This window comes from Petaurus breviceps, unplaced genomic scaffold (assembly GCF_028583685.1).
Source record: "Petaurus breviceps papuanus isolate PSGF00001 unplaced genomic scaffold, PetGlider_PUasm1.0 64, whole genome shotgun sequence".
In the NCBI taxonomy this organism is placed as follows: Eukaryota; Metazoa; Chordata; class Mammalia; order Diprotodontia; family Petauridae; genus Petaurus; species Petaurus breviceps.
Window position 1 is genome coordinate 3,706,935 of NW_027186428.1, and position 17,584 is coordinate 3,724,518.

Consider the following 17,584-nt stretch of genomic DNA (forward strand, 5'->3'; position numbering starts at 1 on the left):
TATCCTTTGACTCATATCCCACAAAATACTTATACCCCAATGTGATCAGGAATAAGAAGAAACACCAAAATATTTATTGCAGCACTTTTTTTCATAGCAAAATTGGAAATAAAATAGATGCCAATGATTGGGAAATGGCTAAACTATAGTCCATGAATATAATGCAATATTAAGCACTCTAATAAAGATGACTATGATGAATACAGAGAAATATAGAAACTTATATGAACAGAACAATCAACCATTTTAAAAATGCCTATTATTGGGGCAGCTAGGTGGCACAGTGAATAGAGCACCAGCCCTAGAGTCAGGAGGACTTGAGTTCAAATTTGGCCTCAGACACTTAGTTGTGTGACCTTGGGCAAGTCACTTAACCTCAATTGCCTTGCTTTCCCTCCTTCCCCTCCCCCATCCCCAAAAGGCCTATTATTTGCCAGACATTGGGTACACAGCTATAAAGGATGATTTCCGAGAAGCTAACCTAATATGGAAACAAGTTCAAATATGTATATGCAGAATAAATATAAAGAGAATCATTACAAATCAAAACAAAGTATTTAGGCAGGGAGATCTCTAGAAGTTGGAGGGGTCAGAAAAGGGATCATGTAGAAGGTATTGCTTTAGCCATGTCTGGAAGGCAGAGAGCTATCCTTTAAGACTAGCATAACAGTAACAGAGCAGTTGAAGCTGAATGATGCAAAATTACAATTACCCTAAAGATGAGACGCTAGAGGACAACTTTCCTCATTTTTCACAGAGGTAGAGGATCATGGGTATGGAATATTGCATCTAATTGTAGATTTTTGTGAGAGTGGTTAGTTTTGCTGACATTTTCTTCTTTTTTAATCTTTGTTATAAGGTTTGGGAAAAATAGGAAATAGAGATAATATAAAAATAAAAGATGAATAAAGATTCAGAGAAATGAAGTGATTTGCTCAAAGTCATACAGCATATGAATTTCAGAGGTGGGTCTTGGAAAACAGGTTTTCTGATTCTTCACATAGCTTTCCTCATGCAACACAGACTTTGTGTTCAAGGAGTTTGGAATCTAGCGGGGAAACTGAGGCTCTTGGAAGTCAGGGCTAAGGATGATGAAGGGCTAGCTCCCAGGCCCACAGGATAGCCAGTGAGTATATATAGCTAGTGAACCCACAGGTTCATTCCTAAGTATCTCTTCCTACTCTGTGTCCCTGATCTGAAGGGACTCCCCCACTCCTCTCCAAATCTGCCCCAAATTTCAAGACTTACATGCTCCCATCTGTTGTTGTTCAGTCATGTCTAACTCTTTTTTGACCCATGGACCTTAGCATACCAGTATTGTCCAAGGGGTTTTCTTGGCAAAATACTGTAGTGGTTTGCCATTTCCTTCTCCAGTGGATTAAGGCAAACAGAGGTTAAGCGATTTGCCCAGGCTCAGACAGCTAGTAAGAATCTGAGGCTGGAACTCAACTCAGGTCTTCTTGACTTCAGGCCCAGAGCTCTGTCCACTTAGCCGCTGAACTGCCTCTTCATGTCCTCCCATTAGCCTCCTGTAATCACACTTATTCCTCCCTTTTCTGACTTCCTAAGTCATAGGACCATAGGCTCATAGAAAGTTTAAGCCAGAAGTAAACTTGAGAGTTCCAATTGTCCAAAACCCTCATTTTTCAGAGGTGAAACCGAGGAGACCCAGAGAAGGTAAGTGTCTTGGCCAGAGTCACACAAGTAATAAGGAACAGGACTGAGACTTGAACCTAGGGCTCTAGCGTCACTTTTCACTATACCATATACATGACATCACTTGGTTCTTTCCAGTTACACAGTCTACCTTAAACGATTTCACAGGTGAATCTTAGCCCTCAACAAACTGCATACGGCAAAGTCAATGTTTTCTTTTTATCCCTTCTCTTATCTTTCCTTTTCCTGGCAGAATGAAGCTGGAGGCCTGGGACAGGGCTCACTGCTGGGGTTGAATATCTAGAATGTTCTCCCTCCTTACTGCTGCCTTAGGATCCCTAGAGTCCTTTAAAGCTCAGCTTAAACACAGCCTGCTATATATGTGTGTGTGTGTGTGTGTGTGTGTGTGTATACATATGTATGTATGTATGTATATTCTTACACATCTATGGGTGTCCCAAAGTCTTTTTACAGTTTTAAACTATTAAAGCTTAAAATATATAGAGTGTATATTTACCTATAAATCTATCTCTTCCCCCAAAAGAGTGCAAGCTCTTAATGGCAGGGATTGTTTCATTTTTGTCTTTGTATCTCAGCACCTGGCATAGTGCCTTGCATGTAGTGAGTACTTAATACATTCTTATTAATTGATTGATTGACTGACCTAAATAACAGCTGTCTAAATACCAGTACCCTTGACAGTAGTGGTGGTGATGGTAAGGAGTCCTGGTGTAGATAAAATAAGCAATCATTTGGTTACCCATAAGGCACCACATATTAGGTAGAGGACCAGAGATCTCAATCCAAATTCTACCTGTTAAAATCTATGACCTTGGGTAAGTCACTCAACTCTCTCAGGACTTCATTTTCCTCACCTGCAAAAAGAGGATGTGGGGGGCAGCTAGGTGGCATAGTCTATAGAGCCCTGGAGTCAAGAAGACTTGAGTTCAAATCTAGCTTCAGACACTTAACACTTACTAGTCGTGTGACCTTGGGCAAGTCACTTAACCCCAATTGCCCTGCCTTCACCCTCCATAAAAAGAAAAAAAAAGGGTGTGGGCTAAAATGGCCTCTGAGATCCCTTCGGCTCTAAATTGATAATTCATTTGCCCATATAAGACTTGGTACAAGTTGTTTCTTCCCATTGGACCTCAGTTTCCTTGTCTGTAATCTGAGGGGGTTGGAGTAGGTGATTTCTTAGCTTCCTCTTAGTTCTGGTAGTCAATGATTTATATTGCCACCAAGTAAAGACAACTTTTTGGGTACCAAATTATTGCTGGTTTTAGTGGGTGCAGCAGATTCTGGTGCTGCTGTCAAGGATCTCATGGTTTGGGGGCAAGGACAGACCTGGCCCCTGATATCTAAGAATTCAACCTGGGGGGAGATGGGAGAGGCAAGCTAAACTCTCAGGGACCTGTCATAAGTTGGTGCAGAAGAGGAGGAATCCTGGGTCTTGCCAACAGGGGGACACAGTTTGGCTGAGGAGATGATGAAAACACAGGAAAGGATCAGGGGCTGGAGGATAGGTCAGTCACTGAAGGGAGGGGGCCCTAGCTCTGACCAACAGCCCACAGATGATCCATCAGGAGCTGATGGGGGGGGTGGGCTTCTTTTCTTGTGGATTGTTTGTCAGACACAGCTGCAGCAGTAACTATGCCAACCTTCCTTTCCAGGCAGAAGCTGCTGGGAACCAAGAGTTGGTGAGTCTCCTAAGAGAACACGGGATGGAGGCCAGGTAAGGGTATCCAGACAAGAATGTTGGGAGAGAGAAGGGACTCCGGAGCATGGGGGATACAGTAAGACATCTCCCAGGATTGTGGATCCTCTGCCCTGGTCTAGCCTACAGACAAGTGTTCTAAGTGGTACAGTATCCCAGAGAACAGGGACCAAGTGCATCTCATCTGAAGAGAGTTTACTTAGATATAGTGTATTTGAATAGAAGACCATGGGTTAAAAAAAATACTTGGGATGATAGATTTAGAACTAGAAGAAATGGTTTGTTAATTTTATAGATGAGGAAACTGAGGGTCAGAGTGCTTAATAGTGAATGGCAGAGGCAGGAGGTTCACATCCCCCTGCTCCACTGGGGTGAATCACCTTACTCACAAATAGCACCTAGAAGTAGACAATTACAAGTGGTATTATCCTGATTACAAGTCAATAGATGGTTAGGGAAAAGAATCACAGGATTTGTTATGTCTTGCTTTCCCCTCAAAAAAAGGAGGATCAGGAATGAAGCATGGACTCATGTACAATGGAAAGGAGGCTGGATTTGGAGTCAGAAGACCTGGGTTCAGATTCTTGCTCTGGTATTTACTACTTGTGTGACCTTGAGCAAACCAGGCAACCTCTCTGGGCCTCAGTTTCCTCAACTGTAAAAAAAACGGATTTGTACTTAGATGGCCTGAGGGTCCCTTCCCACTCTAAATCTAAGAAAATATCCAAAAGTACTGACCTACAGTGCTTAGCACAACCCTTGGCACATAGTAGGTACTTAAATGCTTGTTGACTGACTGACCTAAATGCCTACTTACCTATTTATACAAAATATGAGAACAAGCTGGGCATGCCAATCAAGGGCATCTTTGGTGAAGGTATGGGAAGGGAACATGGGGAGGCTTTCAGAAATGAGATTCCACACCAGGCTACATCTTTACAGTCCCAGAGAACTACTGTGCTTATGGTCAGCCTCTGGTGCCGTGGAGGTAGATGCCAATTTAAAGACTCTTCCATCAAGGTTCCTGTTTTGTGGAAATAAACATTAAGGTTCAGAGAGGCTGTGATTTGTACATGGCTGAAAAGTTAGTGAATAGATTTGAAACTCGGGTCCTCTCTCCATACCCAGGATTCTTCCCACTACAACTCAAGAGCTATGAATCCTTTTCTCTTGTTTGGTCCTCATAAAAATGAGAGTCTCCAATTGGGTGAAAATCTACTGAACCCCTGATGTGCATGGGACCCCATGATTCTCTGAGGAAGAGGGTGAGGGAAAGAGTCACAGATTGGTAAGACTAGGAAGAAAGGAAACAAGCATTTATGAAGCACCTCTGTATACAGAAAATATACCCTTTGATCCTCAGAACAGCCTGTGAGGCAGGTGCTGCTATCAGCCATAGTTTACAGCTCAGAAAACTGAGGTGAGGTGGATTCTCCAGGTTGAGGCAGCTGGAGAGGGTCTAAGGCTGGATTTGAACTTAGGGAACCTGGCTCCATCTCTGTACCACCCGCTGCCTCACAGGGGGAGTAGAGGAAGGTTAAGACTGAGACATTCATATACAGAGAAATAACTCTCACCAAGAACCCAGGATGTTTGAAGAGCCATAAGAGAATAGAGCATGTTAGAGCAGAGGGAGATGATTAAGAGAGAAAATGCATCTTTACAGAGGGGGAACACAGCTAATGCTGTGTGTACTGGTGATTTAGGTTGATTTTTTTTGTTACGAGGGATGCCTTGGGGGTGGGGGAAGCGCGGAAAGAGGGAGGATATATCTGGAAATGAAGGTGATGTATTAATCAAGAATAGGGACAGGACTTGTGATTTTATGGGTATAGGGAACTTCCAGATGAGGAAATTCTTCTACCAATGCAGATTGGTGTCTTCTCTAGGATTTACAGTCTCATGAGAGTTGCCTAGAACACTGAGAAATTAAGTGACTTGTCCAAGTGCATATAACTGGTATTTGTCAGGAGCAGGACTTGAACCCAGGACTTCCTACTTATGAAACTGGCTCTCTATCTACTGTGTGTGCATGTTGTGTTGTGTGAATGCAGAGAGGAGAGACAGAGGGAGGAACAGAGAAGGAGGGGAGGAAGGGGGACAGAGAGAGGGAGAATGAGGAGGACAGGAAGAGGAAGAGAAAGGGAGGGACGGTAAAGGAATAAGGGACAGGAGGGGGGGAGAGAAAGAGAAGAGGAATGTAACCTCTGGAGATGGGGATCAGGGAAGCTTTCATGGGGAGAACAACATGTACAGAGTACTGTGCTAGGGTCGGGAGATGGGAAATTTAGATAAAGTTCTTTGCCCTCATAGAGTCTAGAAGGAAATTTGACACAAACATAACTGTAATTCTTGAATTAAAGGTACAACACAATTAATTTCCTCTAAGTCATTAAGGGGAAGCAGTTAATTACCACCATTTTATGATCATTAAGGACAGCCTCTTCTAATGTCCTCCCTCTTCCCTCCTTCTACCAGAGATCTATTTGTGCAGTCTGTGTCAGACTTCAATTAGTCAGTTAATTAATCAACAAGCATTTTGGAGCCCTCTGATACAGGCCTGTGTCCTGTCCAACCCATCTTAGTTTGTTTCTTCTAAGCATCACGACTGAGAAAGAGTTTGATCGATTGATAAATGCTTGTTGCTAGAGCCAGACTTTGCCTTCTGGGAACTCCCAGTCTTTTGAGATAGAGGAGGAGCTCTTGATTTGGGGAGGCAAAACCCACATACTGCAGAACTTTAAACAGTAACATCAGATAGTGGGTAATTGTCCAGGACACAAATGATCTGATATAAGTGTTGTAGGAGGTCAGCTGAAAGAGAACTGGATGGAGGTTGGAGAGCCACTCAGGGTCCCTCATAGTCCCTGAAACTACAACAAAGGCTCAGTCTGTGTTGATAGCAGTCGCTCAAACTGGAGTTCCATGTAGACATAAAATCACAAGTCTGATAAAAAAGGAGAAGGAGGAGGTAGGGAAGGCTTCCTGGAGGAGGTAGGATTTAACCTCAGACCTTTTTGTGTGATTTCTTTAGGTCTGACACACTGTGATGCTTCTGACACTCAGAAGAGGAGCATTTGAGAAAGTCCTGTCCCTGAGAACCTCCATTGCTGGTGCTGAGCTTGCCTTCCTTCCTTGTATTCGGGACTGGGGAAGGGAAGGAGTCAGGGTTAGGGATGGGAAAGGGGAGAAACTCCCAGCTTCCCACTTTCCCCTTTCCCTCCTCTACCGCTGCCTCCAAACGCCCAGGATGCCCAAATCCTTTGTGGTTCTATCATCTGTTTATTTCATGCAGCCTTTTTCTATGTCTCCTCACTGAGCCTCTCTGACCCTTGACAGATTATACTTCCAAAATGAGATTAGGGCTCTGCAACCTACTTGATATTTGTGTCTTCAATTCTAGTAGACATTTATTTTTATGTTTATTTTTCCCCCATCAGAGGCAATAACGTCCATGAGGACAAAAACTCACACCTGTTAGGAATTGACATTTTTTTTCAAGCTGATTTGAAAGAAAAAATTCAGTATTGATGCTGTTTGTTAATCTGTTGCAGAACTGGCAAAGTTTTCCCACTGTGTTTAATTTAAGACTAGCTTGGCATGTCCAAAGATTTTCAATACACACACACACACACACACACACACACACACAGCATTGGTATCACCCTAAAGTTCTTATTTTTTTTAAAGTTCTTATTTTTTAAGAATGGTATTTGCTAATGGCAGGTATCTTAGTTGTTATTATATCTGTCATGGAATATTAAAAAAAAACACCCTTTCTACATTGCATTTTATACCTTGAAAGTCTATTCGGATAGAACCAGATTATTGGAGATACAGCATGGTAAAATTAGTAAGAGTCACATACTTGAAATCACAAAAACTGATTTTGGTTTCGGCTTTTTATCACTTATTTGTTGTGTGACATTGGCAACTTCCTTTCCTTCCCTGTCTCTGGGTCTCAGTTTACACATTTCAAAAATAGAATGAATGGGTAAAATGGTCTCCAAGACTCTTTGGGGTCTTAACATTGTTTGGAAAATTTCAATAATTCTCTTTCTTCTCTGAGACTTAGTTTCCTCATTCTATAAATGAAGAGATTGCATTTAGTGGTCTCTAAAGGACCTTCCAGCTCTAAATCTGTGGTCCTATGAAAACTAAACTCTTCATCTTCTCCCCTAAGCCTGTCCTTTACCATTTTTTTGTATTCTTCCCTCCCAGTCACCCAGCTTGAAACATCAGAAACATCATTGATTCTTCTGTCTCTTTCACCCTTTATATTGAACTAGTTGCCAAGTTATGTTAATTGTATTTCCACAGTGTTCCTGCTCCACTCAGACACCATCCTTGTATTAATCCCTCACCTCTTCTCACCAAGATTATTTTAACAGCCTCTTAATTGGTCTCCCCATTTCCATCATCTCCCTTCAATCCATCTATTACACTACTGCTTGAATAATAACCCCATTAAAAAAATTTTGAACTTAATAAACATCATCTAAAATGATCATTTCCAAATACTCATTAGAACAGAGAGGTTGTACATGAAACTGTGAATCTCTATAATGTACAGCTTGATTGTTTTTTAAAAAGCATATAATAAATTTAACATTACTTTTGAAGTTGTTTGTGATTCCTTTTTTCCTTTTTCTTTCACATTTTTCAGAAACATCTCAATGACCTCCTTTTTTCTTTCCCCTCTTTTTTAGGGTAACATTATCCCCTCTTATTCCCTCCCTTCCCCCATTGAGAAAACAGAACAACAAAACTGTTATAAACATGTAGAGTCATTTAACCCCAATTGCCCTTCCCCAAAAAAGTAAAAAAAAAAAAAATGTATAGTCAAGCAAAACATTCCCTCATAGGTCATCTCCAAAAAAAATGTCCTTTCGCAGTAAGATTGCATCACTTTTCTATCAAGAGGTGGTTATTATGTTTCATATTGAATCCATTAGAATTGTGGTTGGTCATTGCATTGATCAGAATTCCTGTCTTTCAAGGTCACGACAATATTGTTATTGCATAAATTGTTTTCCTGGTTCTGCTTACTTCACTATGTATCAGTTCATATGAGTCTTCCCAGGTTTCCCTGAATTGTTCCCTTCATCTTCTAAATCAGTGGTATTCCATTATACTCATAAACCACAACTTGTTCAGCTGTTCCCCCATTGATAGATACTCTTTCAGTTTCCAATTCTTTGCCCCCACAAAAAGAAGTGCCATAAATATTTTTGTACAGACCTTTTCCTCTTGCTCTCTATTTTGGGATATAGTCCTAGTAGTGGTATCACTGGGTCTTGGGGTATGCACATTTTAATAGCTTTTTGAGAATAGTTCCAAACTGCTTTTCGAAAAAAATGGGTGGATCAAATCACAGCTCCACCATTGCCTGAATATTCTACTAATGAACTGCTGTGACATTATTGGTCCTTTCCTTAAAAAATGAGCCTTCAGTGACTCCTCAATGCCTACTGAAAGCAGCACATCAACACATCTCTCTGGTTATTCAGGTCCCTCCATTATTTGGCTTCAACCTAAGTCATCGGTTTTTGTTGGTTTTTTTTTGTAAAGCACCCTCCCCCCTCCCATTCAAGTCAAGGCAAGCTAGCTAGCTAGGTGTTGTATTAGAGGGCTGTTCCTGGGTCTAGAAATCCTGTGTTTGAATCTTGCCTCAGTCATTTAGTAAATGTGTGATCCTTGGAAAATTATAAAAAAAATTTTTTTTGCTTTTTTGTAGGGCAGTTGGGGTTAAGTGACTTGCCCAAAGTCACTTACCCAAGTTGGTAAGTCTGAGGCTGAGTTTGAACTCAGGTCCTCCTGACTCCAAGGCCAGTGTTCTATTCACTGCGCCACCTAGCCATCCCTAAATCATTTAATTTTTGTTGTCTTCAGTTTCCCTGTCTATAAAATGAAGTCATTGTGAGGATTAAATGAAATAATAAATGTAAAGTGCTTTCCAAATCTTAAAGTGCTAGATACAACACAAAAAAACCTAGCTGTGTGACCTTGGGCAAGTCACTTAACTTCAATTGCCCTACCTTCCCCCCTCCAAAAAGAAAAAAAAAAAAGTGCTATATACATTTTTATCATTCCTGTTCACTACTATCTTGATTTGGCCTCCCTTTGCTCACACTGTTCTCCCTGGTATGGACCCCCTTTCCAAGTGCCAAAGTCCTTCCCATTCATGACTTAGTTTGTATTTGACCTCTAACTTCTTTTTCAGGTGAGAGTGATCTCTTCCTTCCCTAGTTTCCCATATTCTGGCCTTCTCACTTGTCTCCCTCTCCCTTGTACCAGTTATTTGTGCAATTGTCCTTCCTCTCAAGAGACTGTAGGCGCCCTGACAGCAGGGTCTGTGTCATTTCCATCTTTGTATACTTAGGCCCAGTCTTAGGGCCTTGAACGTAACAGGCATTTAGTAAACAGTTTTTGAATTGCATTCAACTAGAAACACAGGCTGCTCTAGGTGAATTGCATTTCGGTTTATCGGTGGCAAGGCTATCCTTGCTTCCTCTTCTGCCTCTCAGTCCTCTTGACCTGCTGAACAGGTGTTTTCCCTGCTCTCCTCACTCTCTTCCCTCTCCCTAACCTTTTCTCATTTAGATCACATTCTCCTACAGTACTGTGGCAGTCTTCAATGGCATGGGCATTTGCGAAGTGACTATAGGCTAGAAGGAATCCCACTAGCAGTGGCAGAGTGGTTTAGAGCTGGAGTCACAATACCTGGGCTGGAGCCCTGATTGTAATGCTTATGGCATCAAGTCTCCGAACCTCATTGTCATTTATAAAATGGGATGGTAACAGCACCAACATCCCAGGCTCATTTGGAAGAAAAGTATTTTGTTGATCATAATGCACAAACATAGGGAGAGGGGCATTTCCAGTCATCCTGATCTACATCTGGCCACTGGACCCAGATAGCTCCGGAGGAGAAAATGAGGCTGGTGACTTTAAATCCAATTCACTTGCATATCATGGCACCACCTCCCTGATGTTATGGTCCTCTTTTCGAATGAAGGACGAACAGCAGCAATATAAACATGTGAATTTCATCTTGAAACAGGATCCCCTTTACCCTATTTTCAAGAGAGCTGTTTCTCCAGCTTCTCCTTAATGCTCCACAGACTTTTTTAGGAACATCTTTGAGTGTTTTCTAGCCCTGACAGTCAGAAAATTCTACTCACCTTCTACCTTAGGGTCACCTTCCTATGATTAGCCATATGTGTTCTTAGCACTCTATCTTCACTTGGATGCTTAAACAGTTCTTGAGAATCCACTGTGCTCAGGGCCATGTGAGCCATTAGAAGGGATGAGAGAAGTGAATAAAGAAGATTCGGTTCCTGCCCTTAAAAGACATGCAGTTTAGCTGGAGAGGTCTGAAATACATTAAATACAAATACATGAAGTACCTTAATGCTTTGGGTCAAAATTTATTTCAAAACATTTAGGGGTGTTTAGGTGGCGCAGTGAATAGAGCAAGGCCCTGGAGTCAGGAGGACCTGAGTCAGACACTTAAAACTTACTAGCTGTGTGACCTGGGCAAGTCACTTAACTTCAACTGCCCTGCCTTCCCCCCTCCAAAAAGCAAAAAAACCCCATTTATTTGTTTTGCATTTGAGGCAGAGGTTACTGATTAGGTATGAACACCCAGGCTGATTAGATTTCCTTTTTTTTTGGAGGGGGAAGGTAAGGTAATTGGGGTTAAGTGACTTGCCCAAGGTCCACACATCTAGTAAGTATGATCAAATGTAAGGCTATATTTGAACTCAGGTCCTCCTGACTCATGCTGTATTCACTGAGCCACCTAGCTGCCCCTCTGACTGATTCTATCTTAAAAAATGATGAGATTTCACAATAATGAGGTTACTGGGAGTATAATGGAGAAGTCAAAAGTAGAGGTGGGAAATGAAAGTGGTTGCAGATAAAAAGTTGATTGCAGAGTCAGTAAAACCTAGGTTATGGTCTTTCAATTGATACATATAGGCTGTGTGGGCTAGCTGTTCATCTCTCAGTGTCCCCAACAATGCTCTAAGATTATAAATTGCATCGTAGGTATCAACCTATATTGATAGAGTTCCCTCACCAGAAGTTCCCTATACCAGTGAAATCACACATCCAGTAACCACCCCCCACCAAAAAAAAAAAAAGTGTTCAGTGCTGTGGATAAAAGATAAAACTAAACCATCCCTGCCCTCCATTGCATTTTTTTTGGAGGGGGGAAGGTAGGGCAATTGGGGTTAGGTGACTTGCCCAAGGTCACATGGCTAGTTTTTCGTGTTAAGTGTCTGGGGCCGGATTTGAACTCAGGTCCTCCTGACTCCAAGACCAGTGCTCTATTCACTGCACCACCTAGCCGCCCCCCTCCATTACATTTTAATGGAGTTGTTGCAATATGCGTTGGTGTGGACCACCACTAGTTCAGTTCTCTGGCATACCTGTGGCATGTTTCTCTCCCTAAAGGAGGAAGGAATTTCAAGTAGGTCCTGACCTTACCCCTATCAGTCTTTCCTTCTACAACTGAGTGATGTTAATTTTAGAGGGCTAAGAAGGGAAGAGAAGCTCAGCGAGTAAGAGCACTGGCTCCAGTGTCGGGATGACCTGGATCAAATCCTGGCTCAGATACTTAGCACCACACCCAGAAATAACTGGCCGTGTAACCTTGAGCAAGTTACTTAACCCCGATTGCTTTAAAAAAAAAAAAAACAGGGTTGATACCTTCTCTGGGAAGAGAAGGCAGGTTCTCTTCTTTTGGGCACTGAGGGAATGGAATTTCCTAACAGATAAGTCATGATGTCTGCTGCCTTCTGCAGTACTGTCAAAGTCATTGCCTTGACAAGAATGGTCTAACTCTCTCTATACTTTGAGTCATGTTCAAGAAGATTGGGAAGGATGAGGAAATTGGTGCAGTTTGAAAAAAATCTTGTTTCTTTTTAATTTTTGTTTGCTTTTACATCACTTTTATATATGAACATTTCCCCCAAAATAGGGGGGGGGGAATATACATTTAATAATCATAACTGTGAAAAATTTCTGCAGCAAGTTTTTTTTAATAAAGACCTCATTTCTCAAATATATAGAGAATTTATAAGAATGTATGTCATTCCCCAAGATAAATGGTCAAAGAATATGAACAGGTAGTTTTCAGATGATGAAATCAAGGCTATCCATAGTCATATGAAAAAATGCTCTAAATCACTATTGATTAGGGAAATACAAATTAAAATAACTCACATCTATCAGATTGGCTAATATGACAGGAAAGGAAAAATGCTGGAGGGGATATGGAAAATTGGAACACTAAAGCACTATCAGTGGAATTATGAGCCATTCTGGAGAGCAATTTGGACCAATGCCCAAAGAGTTATAAAATTTTGCATACCTTTTACCCTAGCAATACTACTACTAGGTCTATATCCCAAAGAGATTTTAAAAAAGGGAAAGGGACCTATTATGTACAAAAATATTTATAGCAGCTCTTTTATTGGTGGCAAAGAATTGGAAATTGTGGAGGATTCCTATTAATTGAAGAATGGCTGAATAAATTGTGATAAATGATTGTGATTAAATACTATTGTGCTATAAGAAATAATGATCAGGATGCTCACAGCAAAACCTAGAAAGACATCAACTGATGCAGAGTAAAGTGAGTAGAATCAGGAGAACATTGTACACAATAACAGCAATGCTGAAGGATGACAAATTGTGAATGACAGCTATTTTCAGCAAGACAATTCTAAAAGACTTGTGAAGAAAAATCCTATCCACCTCTAGAGAAAAAGTGGTGGAATATGAATGGAGATTAAAACATACTTTTAAAAAAACTTTACTTTTTTTTTCTTTTGGTCTGTATTTTCTTTCACAACATGACTAATATGGAAATATATTTTGCATGACTGCACATATATAACCTATATCAAATTGTATATTGTCTGAGGGAGGGAGAAAGGGAAGGAGAAAGAGAGAGAATCTGGAATTCATGTTTTTACATGTAATTGGAAAAAATAATATATTAAAAAATTTTAAGTCCCCATGATCAAGTTTTTGGCTTTTTTTTAAGCAAGGTTTACATTTGGTATATTTCAGGAATTAACATTTTTGCAAAGGGATATATCCCTAATGGGCCTGAGGAGTCTGCTGATGTCAACGATCATCTTTGCCTGCCTGAACCCAGGGCACAGGCCTGTCTCCACATATGCATGTTCCAGTGGGATGACCCTGATTCCTGAAGCAAAATTAAAAATCAACAATATACAATAGTTTGGCTTTTCAAAAGAGCATTCAAAAATATTGTTATCTCCATTTTATCAATGAGGAAATTCTAAGATTCCTAACACTTAAAATTCCAGGGGTTGAAAGGTCTTTAGAATCACAAAAAATTGAATGTCAGAGCTGAAGGAGTCTTTGAACCACAGAGCATACAATGTTAGAACTTGCAGGTATCTTGGAACAACAGAGATAGAGGGGGCCTTAGAATCTTAGAACACGGAATATCAGCACTGGGAGGGGCCTCAGAAGTACAGAGTCAGAACTGAGACTTAGACCTAGATCTCCTGGCTTCTAGTCAGGTCTCATAATATCACAGAGTCTCAGAGAGAGGTCATGTAGTCCTACTAATATTAGAATAGGAATAAAGCTCTAAAACACCTGACAGATGGTCTTGAGGAAGACAATTCTGACATCTTTTGTTCTGTAGAGTAGAAGGGTGGAAAGGCAAGCAAAGGAGTACTTAGCTCCTTGTTTCAGTTATTCAAATGTCTTTGACCCTTAACTGAATAACAACAACCAAAGATCTGCAGAGAACAGATTTGGCCAGAATGGCAAGAGCCGTGTTTTTCAGCCTAGGTGAGTGTGTGCAGTCCCTGGGGCTGCCCAGCTTCCCCTGCCCTGTCACCTAGATTTCTTCTGTGCCCTGTTTTGGAGGTGTTGGTTTGGCAGAGGGAACAAATCTTTGTGTGCAAAGCAACCATATGGCATTCTAGATTCTTCCCCCAGATAGCATTCTGGGCCTTGCACAATGAAGAATCCAGAGAACAAGGCATCCCTGGCACCTTTTGCCTTTTCCTGTTGAAAGCAGCCCCATGCCTCCTGGCTTCTGACCCTTTCCTTTAAAGCCTCAGGAAAGAACATCAACATGGGAATGGGACCTATGAGGAGGAAAGGTGCTTGGGGCTGAGGGTTTCATAAGATCCATGGCAGAGCAGAGCAGTGGAAGGAGCCAAGTGGGAGTTAAGACCTCGGGTTTGGTCCCATCTCTGCTGGCTGATTGTGTGACAAGTCACTAAATTTTTATCCTCTATGATTTAGACGATAAACACCTTCCAGTTTGGGTGTTTTCTAGGCAAGTGCATATACTTTGATTTATGAGTCCTTCATCTGCCCTATGATTAAGAAATCCCTAACCCCACTGAATTAGTTCATAGGACCATAGATCCCTCCTGAAGATTCCCCAGCCTTCCTAGAGGCAGCTAGGTGGTGCAATGGTTAGAATACCGGGCCTGGAGTCAGAAAGATCTGAGATCACATATGGCCTGTTACTAGTACATACCTCAGTTGCCTCAACTGTAAAATAGGGATCAGAAGACCACCCACCACCCACCACCCAGGGCTGTTGTGAGGAGCAAATGAGATAATATTTGTAAAGCACTTAGAATAGTGTCTGATGTAGAGGAGGTGCTTAATAAATGCTCATTTCCTTCATTCCATTGGCGCATCACGTTAGCATGCTTTGGTCCTCAAATTCATGAAGTCTTCTATACAAAAAAAAATAGAGATTCCAGCTGCTGCTGTTGAGGTTTAGGTTTAGGGGTGCTCAAGACACCAAAATACCAACAAATACGTCGGGTCCTGCTGAGTGAATTTGACTCAAACCTTCTCTCAAAGTAAAACAAAGTTTATTAAAGATTCTCCATGTTGGGTAGACTCTTAAGCAGCCTGAGCACTTGTGACGCTTGTAAGCCAGCCAGATTGAATCTCAGCACCTTCATGAAGGCAAGATGGATCTTATATACAGAAAGACTGTGGGAGGGATCTAGGTGGCCTAGTAGTCTAGGGTGATGGGAGGAGGGGTCCAGGGAGGATCTGGAGGAGGAGTCTAGGGAGGATCTTGATGGGACTGAGGTCAGATTTCAGGAACCAAGAGTATGGGATTTTGATTGGATCAAGGGTGGGAAACAGACAGTGGAGGACTAGGCTAGGTTAAGGGTAACAGATTCAATGGAAATGATAATGGAAGACTTTTGGCCTCTGGGAAACACCAGATCAAGTGGGAAGATTCAAGGGGTTCCCAGAGGCTATACCCCATCACTGCCATGTGGACCAATTTCTTCAGTGAGGTCAAAGGGTACTTTCACTTCCCTTGGTTGCCAGGATCATAGGGCCCATGCCAGGACCAGGATATGGTAGAAAAAGTGTTGATTGGGGACCTGAATTCAGAACTTGAGTCTGCTATGAATTGGGAAAGTTGCTTCAGCTCCTTCTGTGAGTCTGTGTCCTGCCCTGTAAAACAAGCGGCTTAAATTAGATCATTTCTAAGGTCCCTTTAAGCCCTATGATCCTTTAAGATTCCTCAAGCTATGAATTGCATTTGCTGGAAAGGCCTTTGGTGAGTGGAACATCCTTTCTGTCCTTACACCTGGGCCACATTGGTATTTGATGTCTTGCCTCAGTCTGTGTGTTTGCTGGGTTTAGAGTGTAAAAGACCAGAGAAAGAGCTCTTTGGTTTACACACGGCAGTGACAGAGGCCAAGGTAGAAACGAGGCCTGTCAGCCTCCTGCCCTCACTGTCCTTCCTAATGTTACAGAAGAAAAAAACTGAGCCTCAGAGAGGTGAATGTGCATGGTGTACACAGTGCCGAGGCTGGCATTAGAACCCAAGTCTACTGACTCCAAATACAACGTCTTTCCTCCTTATCAGCACTTACATACTCTCATGCACCAATGCACATATACATATACTCACATGTATGTATACATGTTCGTGTCCATATAGGGACACAAACATGTATATACCCATACACTTGCATATATATATATATACACACACAAATGTATACAAAAACATGCATATAGTTTACTCATGCAGACCAACTTCTTTGTGCATAAGCATCTGAGTGTACACACACACACACACACACACACACACACACACACACGTTCCACTAAAGGCCAGCAGGACCTTGTCCACATGGTCGGGCTCAAGTTCTCCTTGCCCAAACACTCCCCCTCATACTACCTTCTCTCACTACCTGAGATTCCACCATTAAAGCCTCATCCTCAGGGCTAAGCGCTGCCCTGTGTAGTTTCCTCCATTTCCTCCAAAATGTGACCATCCCCTCTCCTAGGAGGTAGGCACTCCAGTCTTCCCCAGCCCCTCCATGTGAGTGAAGTTGTTAGGACATTTCCCTATGGGGCAGCCCCAGGCCCTGACTGTGAGGGTGGTGCTGGAGTTCTCTCAAGTGGGCCAAAAGACACAGAAGGGAGAGGTGTCTGATGGTTTTGACTCACCTCAGAATTTCACCCAGGGCCAGCCTCAAACCCTTCTTCATAGAGTTCAGGCCCCTTGGGACCCTGAGTCCCAGGGGTAAATGAAGAAGTTAGAAGCCAAGGAACCAGCAAACTAGTCCTTGGAGAGATAACAGTATAACAGTGACCCTGGCACACAGGTCTAGACACTTCCCAGATTCCCTTCTTCCTGTCCTTTACCCATGCCCAGAATGGACACCTTCTCATCCCCTCTTCTTCTTCCCTCCTTTCCCCCACACTTCAGGAAAGCACCAGAAATCCTAGAAACCAACCTAAAGTAGACAAGGACTTTCAAACACAGGATGTCAGAGCTGAAAGAATCAGAACATAGACTGTGTCAGAGTCTATAGAAAGTTAGAACTGGAAAGGATGGTAGAGAGAACCTAATGACTGACTGACTGCCTCATTGGGAAACTGTGTATGGGGGACTGAGGAGCTTGTCAGCTTCTCAGAGCAAGCCAGCAGCAGAGCTGGGACTGGCTCTCAAGTCTTGTTTGAAAAAAAAAGGAAAAGAAAGAAAGAAAGAAAGAAAGAAAGAAAGAAAGAAAGAAAGAAAGAAAGAAAGAAAGAAAGAAAGAAAGAAAGAAAGAAAGAAAGAAAGAAAGAAAGAAAGAAAGAAAGAAAGAAAGAAAGGAAGGAAGGAAGGAAGGAAGGAAGGAAGGAAGGAAGGAAGGAAGGGAGAGAGGGAGG

General features: G+C 41.9%; 1 protein-coding gene and 1 long non-coding RNA gene across 4 annotated transcripts in view; one reads left to right on the top strand and one right to left on the bottom strand.

The window, feature by feature from the left end:
* Window positions 1–3,395, top strand: part of ASPG (asparaginase) — a 129,583-nt gene extending 126,188 nt beyond the window's left edge. The window contains exon 15 of the mRNA XM_069103813.1: window positions 3,330–3,395. Coding sequence (XP_068959914.1) covers window positions 3,330–3,395 — 66 coding nt within the window. The remainder of the gene's footprint in view (window positions 1–3,329) is intronic.
* Window positions 3,396–15,252: 11,857 nt separating this feature from the next.
* LOC138173668 (uncharacterized) overlaps window positions 15,253–17,584 on the bottom strand; it is an 8,916-nt gene continuing 6,584 nt past the window's right edge. For all 3 annotated transcript variants that reach the window (XR_011171486.1, XR_011171484.1, XR_011171485.1), the window contains exon 3: window positions 15,253–15,868. This is a non-coding gene — a long non-coding RNA (uncharacterized lncRNA). The remainder of the gene's footprint in view (window positions 15,869–17,584) is intronic.